This window comes from Rhipicephalus microplus, chromosome 1 (genome assembly GCF_043290135.1).
Source record: "Rhipicephalus microplus isolate Deutch F79 chromosome 1, USDA_Rmic, whole genome shotgun sequence".
Lineage (NCBI taxonomy): Eukaryota > Metazoa > Arthropoda > Arachnida > Ixodida > Ixodidae > Rhipicephalus > Rhipicephalus microplus.
The window spans coordinates 165805890-165823709 of record NC_134700.1 but is presented as its reverse complement, the minus strand read 5'-3'; the positions used below and the strand labels follow the sequence as shown (position 1 = coordinate 165823709).

General features: G+C 48.0%; 1 protein-coding gene across 2 annotated transcripts in view; it reads right to left on the bottom strand.

Moving 5' to 3' along the window:
- The window catches only part of LOC119184975 (uncharacterized), a 128169-nt gene that overhangs the window by 10380 nt on the left and 99969 nt on the right, over positions 1-17820 (bottom strand). For both annotated transcript variants that reach the window (XM_075887577.1, XM_075887578.1), the window contains exon 20: positions 79-385. In XM_075887577.1, the coding sequence (XP_075743692.1) occupies positions 79-385 (307 nt within the window). The remainder of the gene's footprint in view (positions 1-78; positions 386-17820) is intronic.

Genomic DNA, 17820 nt, shown 5'->3' with positions numbered 1-17820 from the left:
CTTTTTTGCTCGCTAACGCATGCTGCTCTCTTTGCGCCTATGATGTATTCTTCATTCGCAAGCGATTGAAGCACCCACCTTAGCTCGGCCCACGCCTGTTGCCTCCTTTGTGCAGATGCCAGCTGCTGGGTCTTGAAGGAGAGGGAGGCCCTGCGTTGTGCAATCTGCACCTCCTCTTCAAGGGCCTGTTCCCTGCGGCTCTGGACAAAGTGGATGAGCCGGGCCCCCTCACGTGAAAGCGGGGTCATTGCCTTCAGTCGCTGAGCCAGGGATGCGGCAGACTCAGTGGTGCCCAGTGGTTTTGCGGCAGCGCACACAGGTGGCTGCTGAGCTTCGCGCACTGACGAGGTTGCCACTGCCGTTGAGCTTGCACAGGGAGTTGTAACTGCAGGTCAAAATATAAACACTGTATTTAGACGTTCAGTTATAAAATTAAGACAAAACCTTTTACTTAATACATGGGTGGATGTTATTTGTTTATTGTTGCATTGAAAGCTTGGAAACTTTCTAACAATACTCTATACACAGTTTTTCGCATAGTTTGAACATTGTTTTCTTTTATTTGCTATTATCCCATGAACTTATTTTTGCTAATTTTCATTTCCAATATCTATTCTGTATTCAATTTTCATTTTTGTCCGTTTGCACTCTTGATTATCTACCAGATTGCTTGCTTTGGGTACTGTATGACCTCATTGCATAATTTTGTACAGCAAACACTGGAATCCTTTTAAGAAATCTGAAGGCACCAAAGAAATAGACTATGTCTCATGCAACACCCAAAAAGTGGTCTATGTAACAACTTACTGTATCTCAGGACGACAACAGTGTCTTAAATGAATGACTGCTAGGAAGGTTTGTAAACTTTAGCTGTCGTATCGGTACTCCTGATTATACAGTGCACGCACATGTGAGTAATGAAGGGACAAAATATGCGTGACACGAGTGTACAGTGTCGAAAATGACTTGAGTGTTCTGCATGAAATTCACTCATTTTAGCACGGATGTCTGATAATTTTGTTTTGAGGATGGCTGCAGTGCCATTTTTAAAAAAAATTCATGGCCATACTCGTACAGTTGGGAGGAGAGCTCAAAATCTGGAAAAACTTCCTTGTCTTCACGGCTCTTCCACCCTGTTTATGTAATTATGACAACCAACTGGCCCGGTCACACACCTTGTTCCCGGGGAAAATCAGGATAGTTGGTAGGTGTGCTCACAGCTGTGCAGCTGTTTTTGACAGCTTGTGATAGCCAAAGTGAGTGACGTGATGTGAGCGATCACATCTACGCAGTTAGCTACAATGACTACTTACAATGAAATTCACACTGAAGGACACTTAAAATTTGTAGGTAGTGCGAAAAATCTTGCATACCGTTTGTTTTACTGCATTACCCAATCCCCCTCAAGTCAATCTTTAATTACACTTTTCCCTGCACTACAGTGAAACAAATTATAATAGAGTGTAGTAGCCATAAAGCAAGCAGCTGTAGCAACATTACATTAGCCCCCATGGTAGAAATTAAACGAAACTTAAACGAAATTGCTGCTTAAATGGAACAACTGCCCCTAATATGTTTGGTTTTGTACTTGTATATTATACTCCTATTTATCTCTCAGTAAATGAAACTTCTCTTAAAAGAAACTCATTTTCCTGGTCCTTTCAGGTTTCGTTTAAAAAGAGATGACTGTACGAGGCACTAGTAACAATTGCTAGGGTTTTGGTTTCTGGTGCCAAAAACAACAATACGATTACAAAATGTGTTGTACTGTATGGCTCTGGAAATTTGACCACCTGGGAGTCTCTAACGTGCACCTAAATGTAAATACATGGGCTTCTACATTTGACCTCCATCACAATGAAACCGCCAAAGCCTGGGATTGAATTCGTGTCTTTCAAGTCAGCAGCAAAGCACGGAATGCAGATCACTGTCACTCTAATTCACAAAATGTGTGCTTCCCAAGCAATGCGATAGATTTAATTAACAAAGCTTTCGGAGAATAAGACTTCATTGCATATTTATTCCAACATGACACAACAGAAAACCTAATGAAAAAAAAAAAAAGTCCACCACAGTGCCATAGCGGTTATGGTGCTCGGCTGCTGAGCCAAAGGTTGAGGGTTCAATAAGGCGAAATGCTAGAGGCCAGTGATGTGATGCCAGCGCACTGTAATGATCATCAAGTGATCAAAATTTTCAAAGCCCTCCATTACGGCACACCTCAAAGCCATACAGTGGTTTTGGTACATTAAGCCACGGACATTATTGCTGTTACTCTTACACAAGAGAGACACAAAGGCAAAGAGCCTAGTACGCCTTGTAACATATATTGTGGCTACAGCTTGTTTAAAAATTTTCTTGGGGACACTTAAGTAACACCATATTTATATCAGAGAGTATACTCTGCTTCATACATCAGATGCAACACTATGGAAGTGATGCAAGAAGTTGGGTAAGCAAAATGTGCGAGTCCGCACATTTCACGTTAGGCTTTACTGATCATAAATGCTTGTGAGGCATCGCAACAGGCTGCAAACATACACACAAAAACTAAAAAAACAAAGACACTAGGTGGTCCAGGACAATGTGGTATTAAGGACCGTGCAACAGGGCTTGTTCATTTCTGGGCCACAAAGCATCTTCATTTAGTACTCAGTCTTCCCCCTCCTACTTCCCTCCAGAAAAAAATCACACAATGGGTGGTAAAATCACTGAAATATTTCTTGGTGCGAGTGCACATACTGTAAGAAGTCTCACTATCCTCCACAGCGTTGTACCTGATGTATGAAAGAAAGTATAGTGTGAAGTTCAAAGCATGCTGTTATGACCGCCATCAGTAGGCGCCATGCTGTCGCTGAGAAGCGTAGCCAGGCAGCGTTCCCACGCCTGGAACCCCAGTTTTCTTGGAACCAGCGTCGAGAGCTGACGGGGGAGCGGCACTCTTTTAATCCTCAAACAAGTAGCCGACTGACCGGCTGCCTATGCCCGCCAGGTATTGTCCCTGCTAGCCGGAGGATGAGACGTCGTGTCGCCACGACACCGTAAGCCGTTTCAGAGAGGACAACAAAGACAGCGTCTTCCTTGGAAGAAACCGCGGCCGCGGCCACAAATCGCCCTGCTAATTGAGTGGACAAATCGGCGGACCGTTTGATGTCTGCTGTCAGGAGCGTGGGACCCCTCGACCAGAGGCAGACACACGACGAGGAAGAGCCCTGTTGGCGCCACCACAGTGCAGTGTTCCCGTGGACCTTGCACGCTCAACCCCCCCCTTGCCTGTGTGTGCTGTTGCGAAGCGGACCGATCCCGCCGCTTCCACCACTGTTGCGTAGCGTATGTTTATCAGCTCGCGACTGCTTCTGCGCAGAGCCGATAAGACGAGCGGACGAGACGACGGTGAGTTAAACAAGGTTTATGTACAGCATATATACAGAGACGTTACAATTTCGGCACTGGGGCCGACAGAGACTCGAAGAGCCGAACTCTCCTCTCTAACACATAGGTCAGCCTTTCGCCTAAGACCGCTGATCGCGACACGCCGCAGGGCTTCTTTTATTTGCACCGGGTCCAACCAAAAAGTCCAATCAGAAGCGCCGCTGGTCGTCCGGGCAGATTCCGCCAATGGGGGCCGCCGCGCCATGCGTCAGACCACCAGGCACGCGGCCGCCGGCTCGCTGTCACGTGCGCCGCTGACTCACTGCACCTGGGCCAGAAGGGCGCCGCGCGTGTTCACGCCGTTGAGATGTTCGCGTCGGGCGGGCTGCGGGCTGGCCTTGACCCAGATTGCCTTTTTCCGAGGCACGGACGTTTGACGAGGACTCGCTGGCATAACAGCACCCCCGCCGCCAGACAATGCACCGGAAAGACGAGCTGCTTCTACGGGGCTCGGATGTCAGGTGCGCTCGTCCGCCAAGTCCCTCCAGGTTCGCCTCCAGGGCCATGGGGAGAATACAGCTCCAGACTGTTCCGGGAACACATCCCATTTTTGACGACGGATCCCAGCTCCACTGGCTTGTCGCCACAACTTGCTGACCAGCTTCACTCGTCTCTTCTGACCATCTTCGGTTTCAGCACTTGTCGATGGTTCTGCAACTTGCTAAGAACGGTTCGACAACAGACAACACACGACACAAGCAAGTGCCCTCGGTCACCCGACAGAACACCAGACAAAGTATAGTACAACATATACCTATCTACGTGTTTATCGGAATTTTGTTCCCTCTACATCAAGAGGCACATGTGGGACACAAGACTCTTAAAATGACAACTCAATTTTTTTTTTCCGTACAACAACGTAACGAATTAGAATACCACAAAGTTGGCCCCTTGAGATCACTCTGAACAAGAGCGCTCAGCTAAGGTCGTGATGAGGTCAAAATTTTGCCCCGAATCGCCAACGAGAAACCGAAAGGTTGAGAAGTTACTAGCTGGAACGCACTGCTCAATGCACCTGCATTAGCGTTTACCTTTCCTTTATTTTTATTTTTTTTTGATAGCGAACGTCAAAGTTGCGCTGTGGAGCAACATGCTCCACTTCAGTAACCGGCCACTTTTAGGCGACGATACCTATGCGGCACCAAGAGCGGCTCACACTTCCGACGTTGCACAGGGGAACAACGATACGGCTTGCTACGGATTGACTCCTCACCGCTTAGCTCGATATCGTGTTCGATCACCCTCGTGTTTCCGGGGCGGTCCGAAAACACGTCTTCAAACTCGGAACCAATCTTTCTCAGGTCCTCTTTCTCAGGTCCTCCTTCACTTAAGCTAGGCTCTAGGTTTATCTGCTCCCGGATTACTTTCGATCCCTCTTCAGTTACCTCACTAGAACTCAAAATTTCTGCTTCCTCTTCCTCTGAAGCATTCAACAGCAGATTTACGACCGCTTGACGTTGAACGTATGGTTTCATCAAGTTACTGTGGTAAATTTTGTTCGGCCGCCTTCCTAATTTCACTTCATAATTGGTATCAGAAAGCTTCGATATTACTTTGGCAGGCCCTTCCCAATGAACCTCAAGCTTGTTCTTTTTGGACGGCCGCAGCAGCATTACTTGACTACCAACTTCAAATGTGCGCTTCTTTGCCGATTTCTCGCAGTGCTCCTTCGACAGCACTTGTGCCGCGTTTTTCTGGCTTTCCACGAGCGCTTCAATCGAGAGATCCTCACGCTGCCCTCGAATGAGCGTCTCTCGATCAACTCTCGGCAGCTCGCTCCAACTTTCCGCTACAGGCGAGAGCGTTGCAACCCTCTCGCTCTGACTCAATGGCGCCACGTCGTCTCCCCCAGCGCATACCGCTCCGGCCGCTCCCGCGACGGGCCGCTCGCGTGACTGCTCCCATGACTCATGCGGAAAATTTCCTTTCTGGGGTTCCGTCGACCCGCCGACAAGGTCACTTGAGAGTTCACCGCATGGAACCAAGTCAAGCTTCCGCGAAAGCTTTCGCGCTTGCGATCGCGTGAGAGCCATGCACGCTAAGTTGGGGAAGAACGATTTGCCCTGCTCTTTGAGAAGCTGCTCTGAGTTGTTGGAGAATAGATAAGGAAAACGATCATTTAGCGCGGCAGACACAGCTGCTTCGGTGCGAAGCTTACCGAACGGGCCTTCAATGACAACCGTGGCGATTGGTAAGTGAACACTCTGCACCTCGGCGACTTGCCTAATCCACGCGCATTCTCCTGTGAAGTCATCCGGAGACACCAATGAAGGATGGACAACGTCCATGGTTGCCGCTGAGTCTCTAAGTGCTCGGCACGTTTTCTCATTGACCCTAATTTCTTGGAGATACGGCTCCAACAACCGAATGTTTTTTTCTGATTCTCGGATCGTTGCGAAGGCAAACTTTTCCTGACAGTTTCTCGCGATGTGCCCTTCCTTTTTACAGTTGTAGCAGATTAGCGGCTTCCGTTTGTTTTCCGATTCAGATGCCTGTGTGGAAGAAACCTCCCTCGATTTCTCCGCTTCTGTTTGCCCTTCCCCTACACTGTCCTTCGTAAGAGACGGGTCCTTTTTGAAATTACGGTGCGGAACGGGTTTCCGTTGATCAGGTTTCCTCGAAAAGCCCTCTTTCTTTTCATCCTTTTCAACGCGCGCTGCCCTGCTATGCAACTTTCGGCGAGTATAATACTCCTCAGCTAACTCAGCTGCCTTGTTTAACTGTACGTCTCCAAGTCTGTCCTGCAGCCAAAGTTTGACATCCTCCTCGATGCAGCGGTAGAATTGCTCCAATGCAACGCATTCCACCACTTTATCGCGGTCGTCATAAACACCTTCGCCCTTGAGCCATTCAATCAAATCGGCTTTAAGACGAAACTCGAAGTCAACGTGCGACTCATTCCCCTTTTCAGCATACCGGAACCTTTGCCTGAAAGCCTCGGGTGACAACTTATAACGTCTCAAGAGCACTTCCTTAACCTCGTCATAGCTCTCGAACGCTTCCCTCGACAAGCAAGTTATCGCGTCGGACACTTCGCCGGGAAGAAGAGCTAGCAGGTTCCGCGCCCAAAGAGACTGCTCCAAAGCATTTCGCTCACAGACGTGTTCAAACTTGACGAGATACTTCGCCATGTCCTCGCCTACTACGAACGGTGGCAGTTGGTCCCGAATTCTGAAACCGCTGACCTGAATCGTCGGAGAAGCTACGCTAGGCGCCTGCGAACACTGTAGGATTGCCAATTCTAGTCGTTTCAACTCTAGGCGCTCTTGTCTCTCGGCCTCCTCGCGCTCGCGAGCTTCTCGCCTTTCTTCACGTTCGCGAGCTTCGCGCCTTTCTTCACGTTCGCGAGCTTCGCGCCTTTCAGCCTCCTCACGTTCGCGAGCTTCTACTTCTCGCCTTTCAGCCTCCTCACGGCGTGCTTTGATATCCACCCAGGCCTCATCGACTTCCTCAGCCGACACTCCCTCATCCTTCATGATCTCAAGGATCGCTTGCTTTCGTTTCGCACGGCCCAAAGTAATGCCGAGTTCCTCACAAATTTCGATGAGTTCCTTCACTTTAAGGTTCTCCATCGTTCACACTAGCCTCTTGCTGTTTCCCCTGTTAAGAATCTACTTGCCGTACCCACTATAAGCCTACTAGCAAGACGCGCAAGCAATTTTTCACACTCCCGTGTTTACCCCCTCCGCATTAACTTTGGTTTCAAAGCGCTTCGACTTGGCTTGAAACGATCAAAGCTCACTTCAATGCTTCACACAGCCCTTCTCTAAACTACTACAACCTGAGCTAGAGTAGTCTGGTGAACTGAGGGGAAAACATCAGGCACTCACCGCATCGATGTCGCTGACGCCGGCCGATCCCGCAGCTGCCAACCACTGTTGCGAAGCGGACCGATCCCGCCGCTTCCACCACTGTTGCGTAGCGTATGTTTATCAGCTCGCGACTGCTTCTGCGCAGAGCCGATAAGACGAGCGGACGAGACGACGGTGAGTTAAACAAGGTTTATGTACAGCATATATACAGAGACGTTACAATTTCGGCACTGGGGCCGACAGAGACTCGAAGAGCCGAACTCTCCTCTCTAACACATAGGTCAGCCTTTCGCCTAAGACCGCTGATCGCGACACGCCGCAGGGCTTCTTTTATTTGCACCGGGTCCAACCAAAAAGTCCAATCAGAAGCGCCGCTGGTCGTCCGGGCAGATTCCGCCAATGGGGGCCGCCGCGCCATGCGTCAGACCACCAGGCACGCGGCCGCCGGCTCGCTGTCACGTGCGCCGCTGACTCACTGCACCTGGGCCAGAAGGGCGCCGCGCGTGTTCACGCCGTTGAGATGTTCGCGTCGGGCGGGCTGCGGGCTGGCCTTGACCCAGATTGCCTTTTTCCGAGGCACGGACGTTTGACGAGGACTCGCTGGCATAACAGTGCGTGAATGGTGTTTGACTCGGAGAGGAGGAGCCCGACAGGGCATAAAACGACGCGGCAGAGTGCTGGACGTCGCTCTGAACCATGTAACGGTTTAACCACCACGCTCGTGGTTTGTGAACTCTTAACCTCATGCTGTAAATATTTGTAAATAGTGCCATAAACCTGTTTGTTTTTTCGTATCCCCATCTTGTAAGCGCTCGTTTCCTCAACCCGAAGCTACACCACGCTACCACAAGAGACCGGGTTTTGTTTTCGTATCCTCCAGCGACCTTCCTTCCGACCGCAACAACTGGTTGGCAGAGGTGGGATACGACTCAGCACCCCGAGCCGCAACAACTGGTGGCAGCGGTGGGATACGACACAGCACCCAGAGCCACAACAATGCCGAGTTTTACAGCAGTAACTGAACCAAATTTCTTGCCACTAGTGCAAGAGAAATTATACTTCAATGTTTTCTAAACACATTCTTGTAGAGTACACTTCAATGGGTTGGTTCGTGAGTGATGCTGAACAGACTGCTTACAATTCAATTGCAAACTGTCCGAAGTGCTTTTTCAAGGGTCGACCTATCTGAATAGCACAGCAAGTCTCCCAGCAAACTGCTTCAGTTGTGAATTTTACAAACACAAGCAGTGATGGAAGCGAGATTTTGCTTCTTGAAGCAGATCCGGGAGCAAAAAAAAATTGTGCTTTGGAGCAGCCGAGCAGCCTTAACTCTCTTCGGAGCAGAAAATATTGCTAGAGCTAAGGTTGCTATTGGTGTATTCGGAGCAGATTTGTGTTCCTAAAGACTCCTGAAATCTAAAACACCACTGAACAATCCAATAAATATTTATATTTATTATTACACATGCTGCATGCTAGTATGCAGCTAGTATACAAGCTGTATAGTAGCATCATTGGCGTAAATCACAGAGGGGGGGGGGGGGGGAGGTCAAGGGAATTTGGACATTTCTTGTGTTCAGGCTGGGGAGGACAGCCCTTGCAAGTGTCCCCCTTGAGATCTAGCTTTAGCACGTGATATAACTGAGTTAACAGTTAAGTATAGTGCAATCAACTTTTTAAAAGGCTTTTTATCTGTTACTGCGTAGCTGTGTTAAATGCCCTTAAGCTTGTGAACTACAGAAATAAAAAAAGGTAAATAAAAAGAAGCTGAATAGAACAATGCAAGTGCTCGAGCTCGATCATGACACTCTTTTTTTTTGAAGTTCTATTTGAAAGCATGATTTAATTCTTATATAAACAAAAATACAACCCATATTGAAAATACGAATTGGTCAGCACGGCCTGATATGCGTCACCCCTTATGATTTTACGATTTTTCTGGATTTACGCCACTGAGTAGCATACTAGGATGATAGCCTACAACTTTTTATTGGTTTTGCTTAGGCTCATGGGATGGTTCCCATGGTTTAACTTCATTCGTTCAACTACTTCTTTAGTTTGCCAACCCCATTTCGGAGCAGGTTTCAAGCAGTTACTAGCAAATATTGCACTTTGAAGCAGCATTTCTCTTTCCGATACAGTTTGGAGCAATTGGAGCAGCACTTGCATCAATGCACAAGATTACATTGTTATCATATCAACACACGATTCATTAGGCCTCTGGTATTATTAGTGTGAATAGTGAATTCTAGGTTCAAAGTGAATTTAAAGCAAATAGTGATTTTGGACACTTAATTTCTAATCAAGTTCGAATATAGTATATATGACATATAAAGAAAAATGGGCATACTATGATACATTGTGCACAATATTTCTTTTATTTTTAAATTGAAACAAGGCCTCTGTGCAAATGCCATTTTTTTTCAGTTCAAAGGAAGTTGAAAGAACTTTGAATAATAGCAGGATTTGAGTTATGGTAGATTGCGAGTGATAACCTGTAAAATATGTAACATTTTAAAATTTACTGCACTGAAAGCATATAAAGTGGCATAACAAGCTTTTAAAGTAAAAAAAAAAACTATGAATCGATTCGAGGGTGATATGTTCATTTAACTTTGAAGGGGGGCTTTGCAGCAGCGCACCTTTCCCCTGGATATGCATTTTCATGGCTTTGCATCCCTTCAACGCAGTGAAACCACTTTTACAAAGAATTACCTGCGGATTAACATACATCTATTCGTTCACTGCAAATACTTCGAAATTTTCAATAATTTAAATTCAAATTAAAGCAAACTTTAACACTGTACTATTCGTTTGAATATTTGCACAAGCCCAAGCATTACCACAAGCTATGAACTGTTGATTTTTAGCAATACAGTTTCATAACAATGATATTTTGACACACTGCAGTGTTGTTTAAAGGCAACACGTTCTGCCACATTGTCACCTTGTCGAGGTGTTTTCAAAAGCAGTGGTACATTCTTTCCTCCACCCCCATCTCCTCTCCAAGTGCATCTATAAAAGCCTGCCAAGATTTTACACAATGGTTTAAAAGTTAAATGCAGACTACAGTACCACTTGAGATTACAAGAAACACATTTTGTGCATTTCGAGATACTGCAAGATGGCATAGAAATCCAAGTAACCTGTGTTTAAAGGGGTATTGATAAAAAAAAAGAAAGATTGATATGACTATTTTTTTCCTTTCTGCAAATATTTTGCTGGGGACCCACTAGCCCTAACATGGCACATCACTGATGAAGCGTGCTACTGATAATTGCTGTAACTATCTGACCAGGCAGGGTTTCAATCTGGGGAAACTCCGAGACCTAATGATGTGTACATTCTTTAGTATAGTATTGGACCAAAAATCAAATAGTTGCTCCATGAATAGTACTTATTGTCTAGCCACTGCTCAGTAATTTGACTACTCCAACAACTTCACGGCACCACGACTTAATGATAATGGAACACAAATGATATTTATACTCAATTTGAACGACATTGTGCTATTTCGACAGCTTAAACAGCCACATTGTACAGAAATTTAGACGTCTGTACCCCTTCCTTTTTTCCCAACATCGCCCTTAAAGAAAAAATAAATAAAATAAAACCAAGCCGTCGACCACATTCCACAAAGATGATGTATTAACGTTTAGTAATCCGAACAACTAGTACTCGTCCTAACTAGAGCCACTGCCCTCTTCATGAACTTTGATGGCCAGGCCCTGTTGTTTAAATTGTGTCCTCGGTATTCCCTCTATAAAAGTGAAGACGCATGCTTCTTGCATGACTATGTCGCATGTCACCGACAGACCACTTCAGTCATGTACACCGTAAACTTCAAAAGTTGTCCTAACTTCTCGCAAAAACCTGAGTGCTTGACACGTGTGAAAGTTTGGTTGTTTGGTCATGCTGCATTCACCGCTGTTGCGACAACTAAACAAGAACTCCAAAAGATTTTGCCCTAACACGAGGTATGTTCTTGTGGCCCGGTGAATAGCAGTCCCCTAGAATAGTACCCTAAACGAGTGCTACAAGTTTTTTGAAGAGAAGTCGACTCCCGACAATTTGAAGCAAGTGCCCCATTTGGCACGAAAACTTGTGAAAATTGAGGTCTGTGAAAATAGAACGTTTGATATTTGATTTGATATTCAGTTTTCCTTCATCTGATTTGGTATTCGATATGAAAGGTACTATTTGGTATTCACACACCTTTAACCGTGCAAAAAATGGTTATCTTTCATAGGTCTCGGGAAGATAACTTCGCCAGTTTGAAAAGTACTCTAGCACGCATTGCAGCATACCAAATTTCGCACGATGAATTGCTCTTGCGTTGTGGACAAACAAAAATATTTTGGAATGAATAAAAATGCGTTAAGCGTGTAACTTCTGGCTGCCAGCTGGTAAACAGTGCAACAAAACACTGTATATGCAAAAATATTCAAGAGAAACATAACTTACAATATACATTTTGAAGACAAATGACCCAGGAACAATATAAAAAAATAATAAATGTTGTACAAAATATTTCCATTCACATAAACAAAAAAAATCGGGACCGAAGTGATGCTTCGTTGCTCGTGCCATGCTGCAAAGCATTGTTTGGTTTTTCGTAAGACACAAGGAAACCTGTTGATTCTTCTCACTGTTTTTTTTCCCCCTGACAAGAGCCTCTAGGTGTTCTAACATAGTTGGATGCCCATGATTTGAATAATCCCTCTATAAATCAGATGTCTAACCAACTTCACTATTTCGTCTAGCGTCACCTCTTTTCATGAGCCCCCTCACTCAGCATAGGTTGGCGTTTCTATATATGCTTTGAAACAGATTTCTTAGAATTTTACACATCGTATTAAAAAATCGATATCGCGAGCAGTTCTAAAACGTTTTGTGCTGCTCCGTAATCAGGGCCAAGCTGTGCTCCGGTGGCTTTCTTGCCATTAGGAACTCTGCAGCCGGCTCCAGCACAACGCACCCCAGTGGCATGTGCACCTCGCACGTAACCAGAGTAGCTATCACCCTGTGCACAAAGATCCGCAGCTACGCACTTGCGGCAGAGGAGACAACTCGACGCTGAAACAAACCAAAACAATGAATAGCTGCGGATGTCTCAGGCTGACGCAAAACATCGTCTCCTTAAAACTTGAGGCTGAGGTGCCGTCACCCTCGAACTCTACGCTTGTCCTTATTCATTTCAGGTGCGGTTCCAAGACAGTTTAGAGCGACACGTGTGTTTTGCAGCGCTGGTGCGCACTCATGCTCACGTGACAACGACGACATAAGTGCGAATAGTGACACTAGATGCGACCCTGTGTCTGATTTAACGATACAAGCAAAACCAAAGCTGCTGGAAACTGATTGAGAAGTCCACCTCAAGACTTTACACATGCTGCTGCGGACCTTCGCAAATAACTTCTTAGTGACTCCTAGCAACAGCTCGTTATTGAATAGCTGACATAAATTTCTGGCAATTATGAGGCTCAACGCTGTTAAATGATGAAGGTGGAACTTTTGTTTGATATTTGGCTTGTAAAAATTCTTTTCATTACAGAACTTCAATATTAGTGTAGGATTATCACGAGGGATACGAACTTCTGTCAAGCTCAACAGTCAAGTGCATTTTCCCGACAACACACGTACATTAGTCCGCATAAAGGTCTGTAAAATATCACTACGTAGCCAAAACGGCCAAATTCAAATTTATAATGAAAGTAGAGTGGTTGGATTAGCTACTAGAAAGGCTGGATGCACGAGAAACAAGTTTACTATGTAAAAACTGGCGGTTCAAAGTGTCGATCACCGATGATCGATTTGAATAGGCTTGGTAACAAAAGAGTTAAGAATGTAAAGGGGGTTTATTGAAGGACTGAGCAAGCGGGTGGTAGCTCTCAAGGAACGCAGGCGAACCCAGATGACGGTGCTTGATCGCCGATCTCGTGCCTTCTTCTTGTGCTGATGATACCTGACCTGATGGTATCAACGTCTTTCTTATTCACTACAATTACCCCCGGCGAAAAAGTTGAAGCCATCCTGGCGATCTAACACGTGGGGACAAGCGGGTCAAAGTACGGCTTCAGACGGTCTACGTGAACGATATCACGTCCACGCCGACGACGGTCGCCTGGTGGCGTGAGGGGTTCAATGGCGTAGTTCACGGGTGAAGTACGCTCGACCACGCGGTAGGGACCATGATAATTGGAGAGTAGCTTGGGTGATACACCAGGGGCGCAGGGCGGTACATGAAGCCATACAAGTGCTCCAGGAACGAACGTTGGTGCAGAACGATGGTCGTCGTCACGGATCTCCTTCTGGCGCTGTTGGTCGGATGTAGTAAGCCGCTTGGCTAGCTTGCGGCACTCTTCTGCGTAACGAGCGGCTTCCGAGACAGGCTTGTATTCGGAGGGATCTGGCGAGTATGGGAGTAAAGTGTCGATAGTGTGTGATGGTTCGCGACCGTACAGAAGAAAAAATGGGGAAAACCCGGTAGTGACTTGCGTAGCGGTGTTATACGCGTATGTCACAAATGGGAGAACGAGGTCCCAGTTTGTTTGATCAGAAGCGACATGCGTAGCGAGCATGTCCCCCAGAGTACGATTAAACCGCTCAGTCAAGCCGTTCGTCTGTGGGTGGTAGGCTGTACTCTTCCGGTGAACCATATGGCACTGTTGAAGAAGTGCTTGTATTACATCGGAGAGGAAAACACGCCCTCGGTCACTGAGGAGTTCTCGAGGAGGACCATGACGAAGCACAAAACGATGGAGTATGAAAGTTGCGACGTCTTGTGCTCCAGCTGTGGGGAGAGCAGCAGTTTCAGCGTACCGTGTTAGATGATCCACTGCCACGATAGCCCATCGGTTGCCTGCCGTTGTTAATGGTAGTGGTCCGTAAAGGTCAATTCCTACACGGTCGAATGGGCGGTCTGGGCATGGAAGTGGCTGCAATGAACCTGTTGCAGGATGTGGCGGGCTTTTCCGCCGCTGACATTCGTGGCAGCCGCGAATGAACTGGCGGACGAAGGTAAACATTCCGCGCCAGTAATACCTTTTTCGTAGGCGCTCGTAGGTCTTGAAAACACCGGCGTGAGCACATTGCGGGTCGGAATGAAACGACGCGCAGATGGTAGAGCGCAGCGTTCGGGGAATGACTAGTAGCCATTTCCTACCATCTGCTGAATAGTTGCGCCGGTACAAAAGGCCATCCCGAATACTGAAGTGCGGAGCCTGGCAGCGCAGGGTTCGAGTGGTTGGAAGTGTCGGTGCCTCGGATAACGCGTCAAGAAGCGAAGCGATCCATGGGTCATTGCGTTGTGCAGAAGAGATGGTGTCCTCGTCAAGCGCTGACAACGTGTTGTCCGAGGAAACAGATGCGATGTCCGGGGATAGGGGAGATCGTGACAGTGCATCAGCATCGGCATGCTTGTGGCCGGAACGATATACCACGCGAATGTCATATTCTTGAAGCCGAAGAGCCCAACGGGCAAGACGACTTGATGGGTCCTTAAGCGACGATAACCAGCATAATGCGTGGTGGTCCGTTACTACATCAAAAGCACGGCCATAAAGGTATGGGCGGAACTTGACAAGCGCCCAAACGATCGCCAAGCATTCCTTCTCGGTGACGCTGTAGTTTTATTCAGCCTTGGTAAGAGTTCTGCTGGCGTAGGCGACGACATACTCGGCGAATCCAGGCTTGCGTTGCGCGAGAACCGCACCGAGGCCGACGCCACTGGCGTCGGTGTGGACCTCAGTTGCTGGCGTAGGATCGTAGTGACGCAGTATTGGTGGCGAAGTGAGGAGACGACGAAGGGTGCAGAAGGCTTGGTCACACTCAGAAGACCATGACGAAATATCAGTGGTGCTGCCTATAAGTTCGGTCAAAGGCGCAATGATAGAGGTGAAGTTGCGCACGAACCGGCGAAAGTAGGAGCATAACCCCACGAAGCTCCGTAACTGCTTCATAGTCGTTGGTTTGGGGAAGTCGGCGACAGCACGTAACTTAGCCGGGTCTGGAAGTATACCGTCCTTTGATACCACGTGCCCGAGAATCGTAAGTTGCCGAGCAGCGAAGTGACACTTCTTGAGGTTGAGTTGGAGCTGAGCATTCTGCAGGCACGTGAGGACGTGTTTGAGGCGCTCGAGATGTGTTCCAAAGTCTGGCGAAAAGACGACTATATCGTCGAGATAGCAGAGACAGATTTGCCATTTCAAACCCCGAAGAACCGAGTCCATCATGCGCTCGAAGGTGGCAGGTGCATTGCAGAGGCCGAAGGGCATGACATTAAACTCATACAGACCGTCCGGTGTCACGAAGGTTGTTTTTGGTCGATCGGCATCGGCAAGGGGGACCTGCCAGTACCCTGAGCGCAAATCTAATGATGAAAAAAACTCGGCACCTTGTAAAGTATCAAGGGCATCGTCAATCCTGGGTAAAGGATACACGTCTCTTCGAGTGATCTTATTTAGGCGCCGGTAATCCACGCAGAAGCGAACGGAACCATCCTTTTTTTTAACGAGCACTACAGGTGAGGCCCATGGACTTTGTGAAGGTTGAATGACGCCACGTTGCAGCATATCGTTCACCTGTTCGGTAATAACTTGGCGTTCCGCCACAGAAACACGATATGGTCGCTGTCGTAGTGGCGCATGGGAGCCGGTATCGATGTAATGTAGAGTGGTAGAAGTGCGGCCAAGTGAAGGTTGAACAACATCGAAAGATTCGCGGTACTGGTACAGCAGTTGGAGGAGTTCAGATCGTTCAGATGGTGACAGTCCGTCTGCGATCGCCGAATCGAACACTTTTGAAGCCTGTAGATGAGAGTGGTTAAGAGCACTGACGGCGGCGAGGTCACTTTGGGATGATTCTTGCGGCACGGTAAAAATTTGTCCGTTATCAATGGGCTGTACGCATCCAAGAGACTCGCCTTTAAACAATTTGATGGTATGCGGAAAGGGATTGGTAAGGCAGAGAGCACTGGCTCCATTAGAAATTGAGAGGGCTGAATAAGGGAGCAGAAGTGGTTTCCGACTTAGAAAGAGGCGTGATGGCTCGAAAAATGCTACTTCATCACGCATGCCGTCGGAGACCACAGGGAGCAAAACAGCTGTTGTCGGTGGAATGTCAGTGTCTTCTTTGACAACTAGCTTGTGCGCGGCTCGATTAGTGTGGTCGTAGGGGTGCTCGAAGAACGGAAGCAGTTCAAGTTCGGAACGGGCACAATCTATAACGGCACGATTACGGGATAGGAAATCCCAGCCAAGTATGATGTCATGAGAGCACGAGGAAAGGACAATAAACTCAACAATGTAGTGGTCCTCCGCAATTTTGAGTCGGGCAGTGCAGTCGGGCTATAGGTCGAACAGGTTCTCCATTTGCTGCACGTAAGAACATATCAAGCGGCGTGGTCACCTTTCGGAGCTTGCGGCAAAGTTTGGCGTCTATAACAGACACAGCGGCACCGGTATCCACAAGAGCGTATGCATGGGCGCCGTCTACAAAAACTTCGACGATATTTGACGGCAAGGTGCGAGGACTTGAACATTTCGATAGCGCAGTTCTTGCCCCTTGAACTGCGACGGCTAGTTTCCCTCATTTTGAGGGGCTGGTCGTGGACGCATGGGTGACAAGGAGCGTCGATTGGGTGAAGGTGAGCGACGAGACGAAGTTGCCGGATAGTCACGGGAAGACGTGTTTGACTGACGATCCGAACTTTCATAACCAAAAGGTGGTCGGTCCATGTAATTGCTTCGTGGTCGGACGTCTGTGTAGGCGGGCACGCGACGACGGCAGTATCGGGAGATATGGCCAGGTCCGCCGCACGCAAAACAGATCGGCCGGTTATCGCGCGTTCGCCAGGCATTTGAAGCAAGGGGCGCCGCCCACGCGGCATACGGCTGAGTCGAGGCTGTGGTAGCGAGGGGAGGAGCCCATGCGACGGAAGACTGAGTAGGAGCGGTGACATGCGGCAGTCCACTGAACGGCGAGGGCTGGTGTGGCTGCTGCCTCTTTACTGCGTCAGCATAAGTAAGAGGCGCGGCGACAACTTGCTGCTGAAAGGGCACTGGCATAGCCTCGGCAATCTGGTCCTGAAGTGCATGTCGGAGCATGGGAGCTAACGGTGTCGGTGGTTGCTCTTGCTGCTGCTGCGGGAGCTCTTGGCGCTGACAAAACGGCAGGAGGGAAGGCTGACGTGCGACCTCCTCACGCACAAAGTCTTTCATTTGTGCTAGAAGGCGGGAGTGGTCAGGTACGACGTGCAGTGCAGCGAGTGGTTGGTTAGGCTGAAATAGACGACGGGTGAGAGCTCGTTGCCGTCGCAATTCGTCGTAGTTCTGGCACAGAGTTACCACTTCAGACACCGTGCCAGGAGACTTCGCCAGGAGCATTTGAAAGACGTCGTCATCAACACCTTTCATAATGTGCTGGATCTTGGCACTTTCGCTCATTGCGGCATCGACGCGCTTGCAGAGATCGAGTATATCTTCAATATAGGCGGTAAACGTTTCGCCAGGTTCTTGTGCCCGTGAGCGCAGGCGTTGTTCGGCGCGCAACTTCCGCACGGCAGGGCGACCGAAAA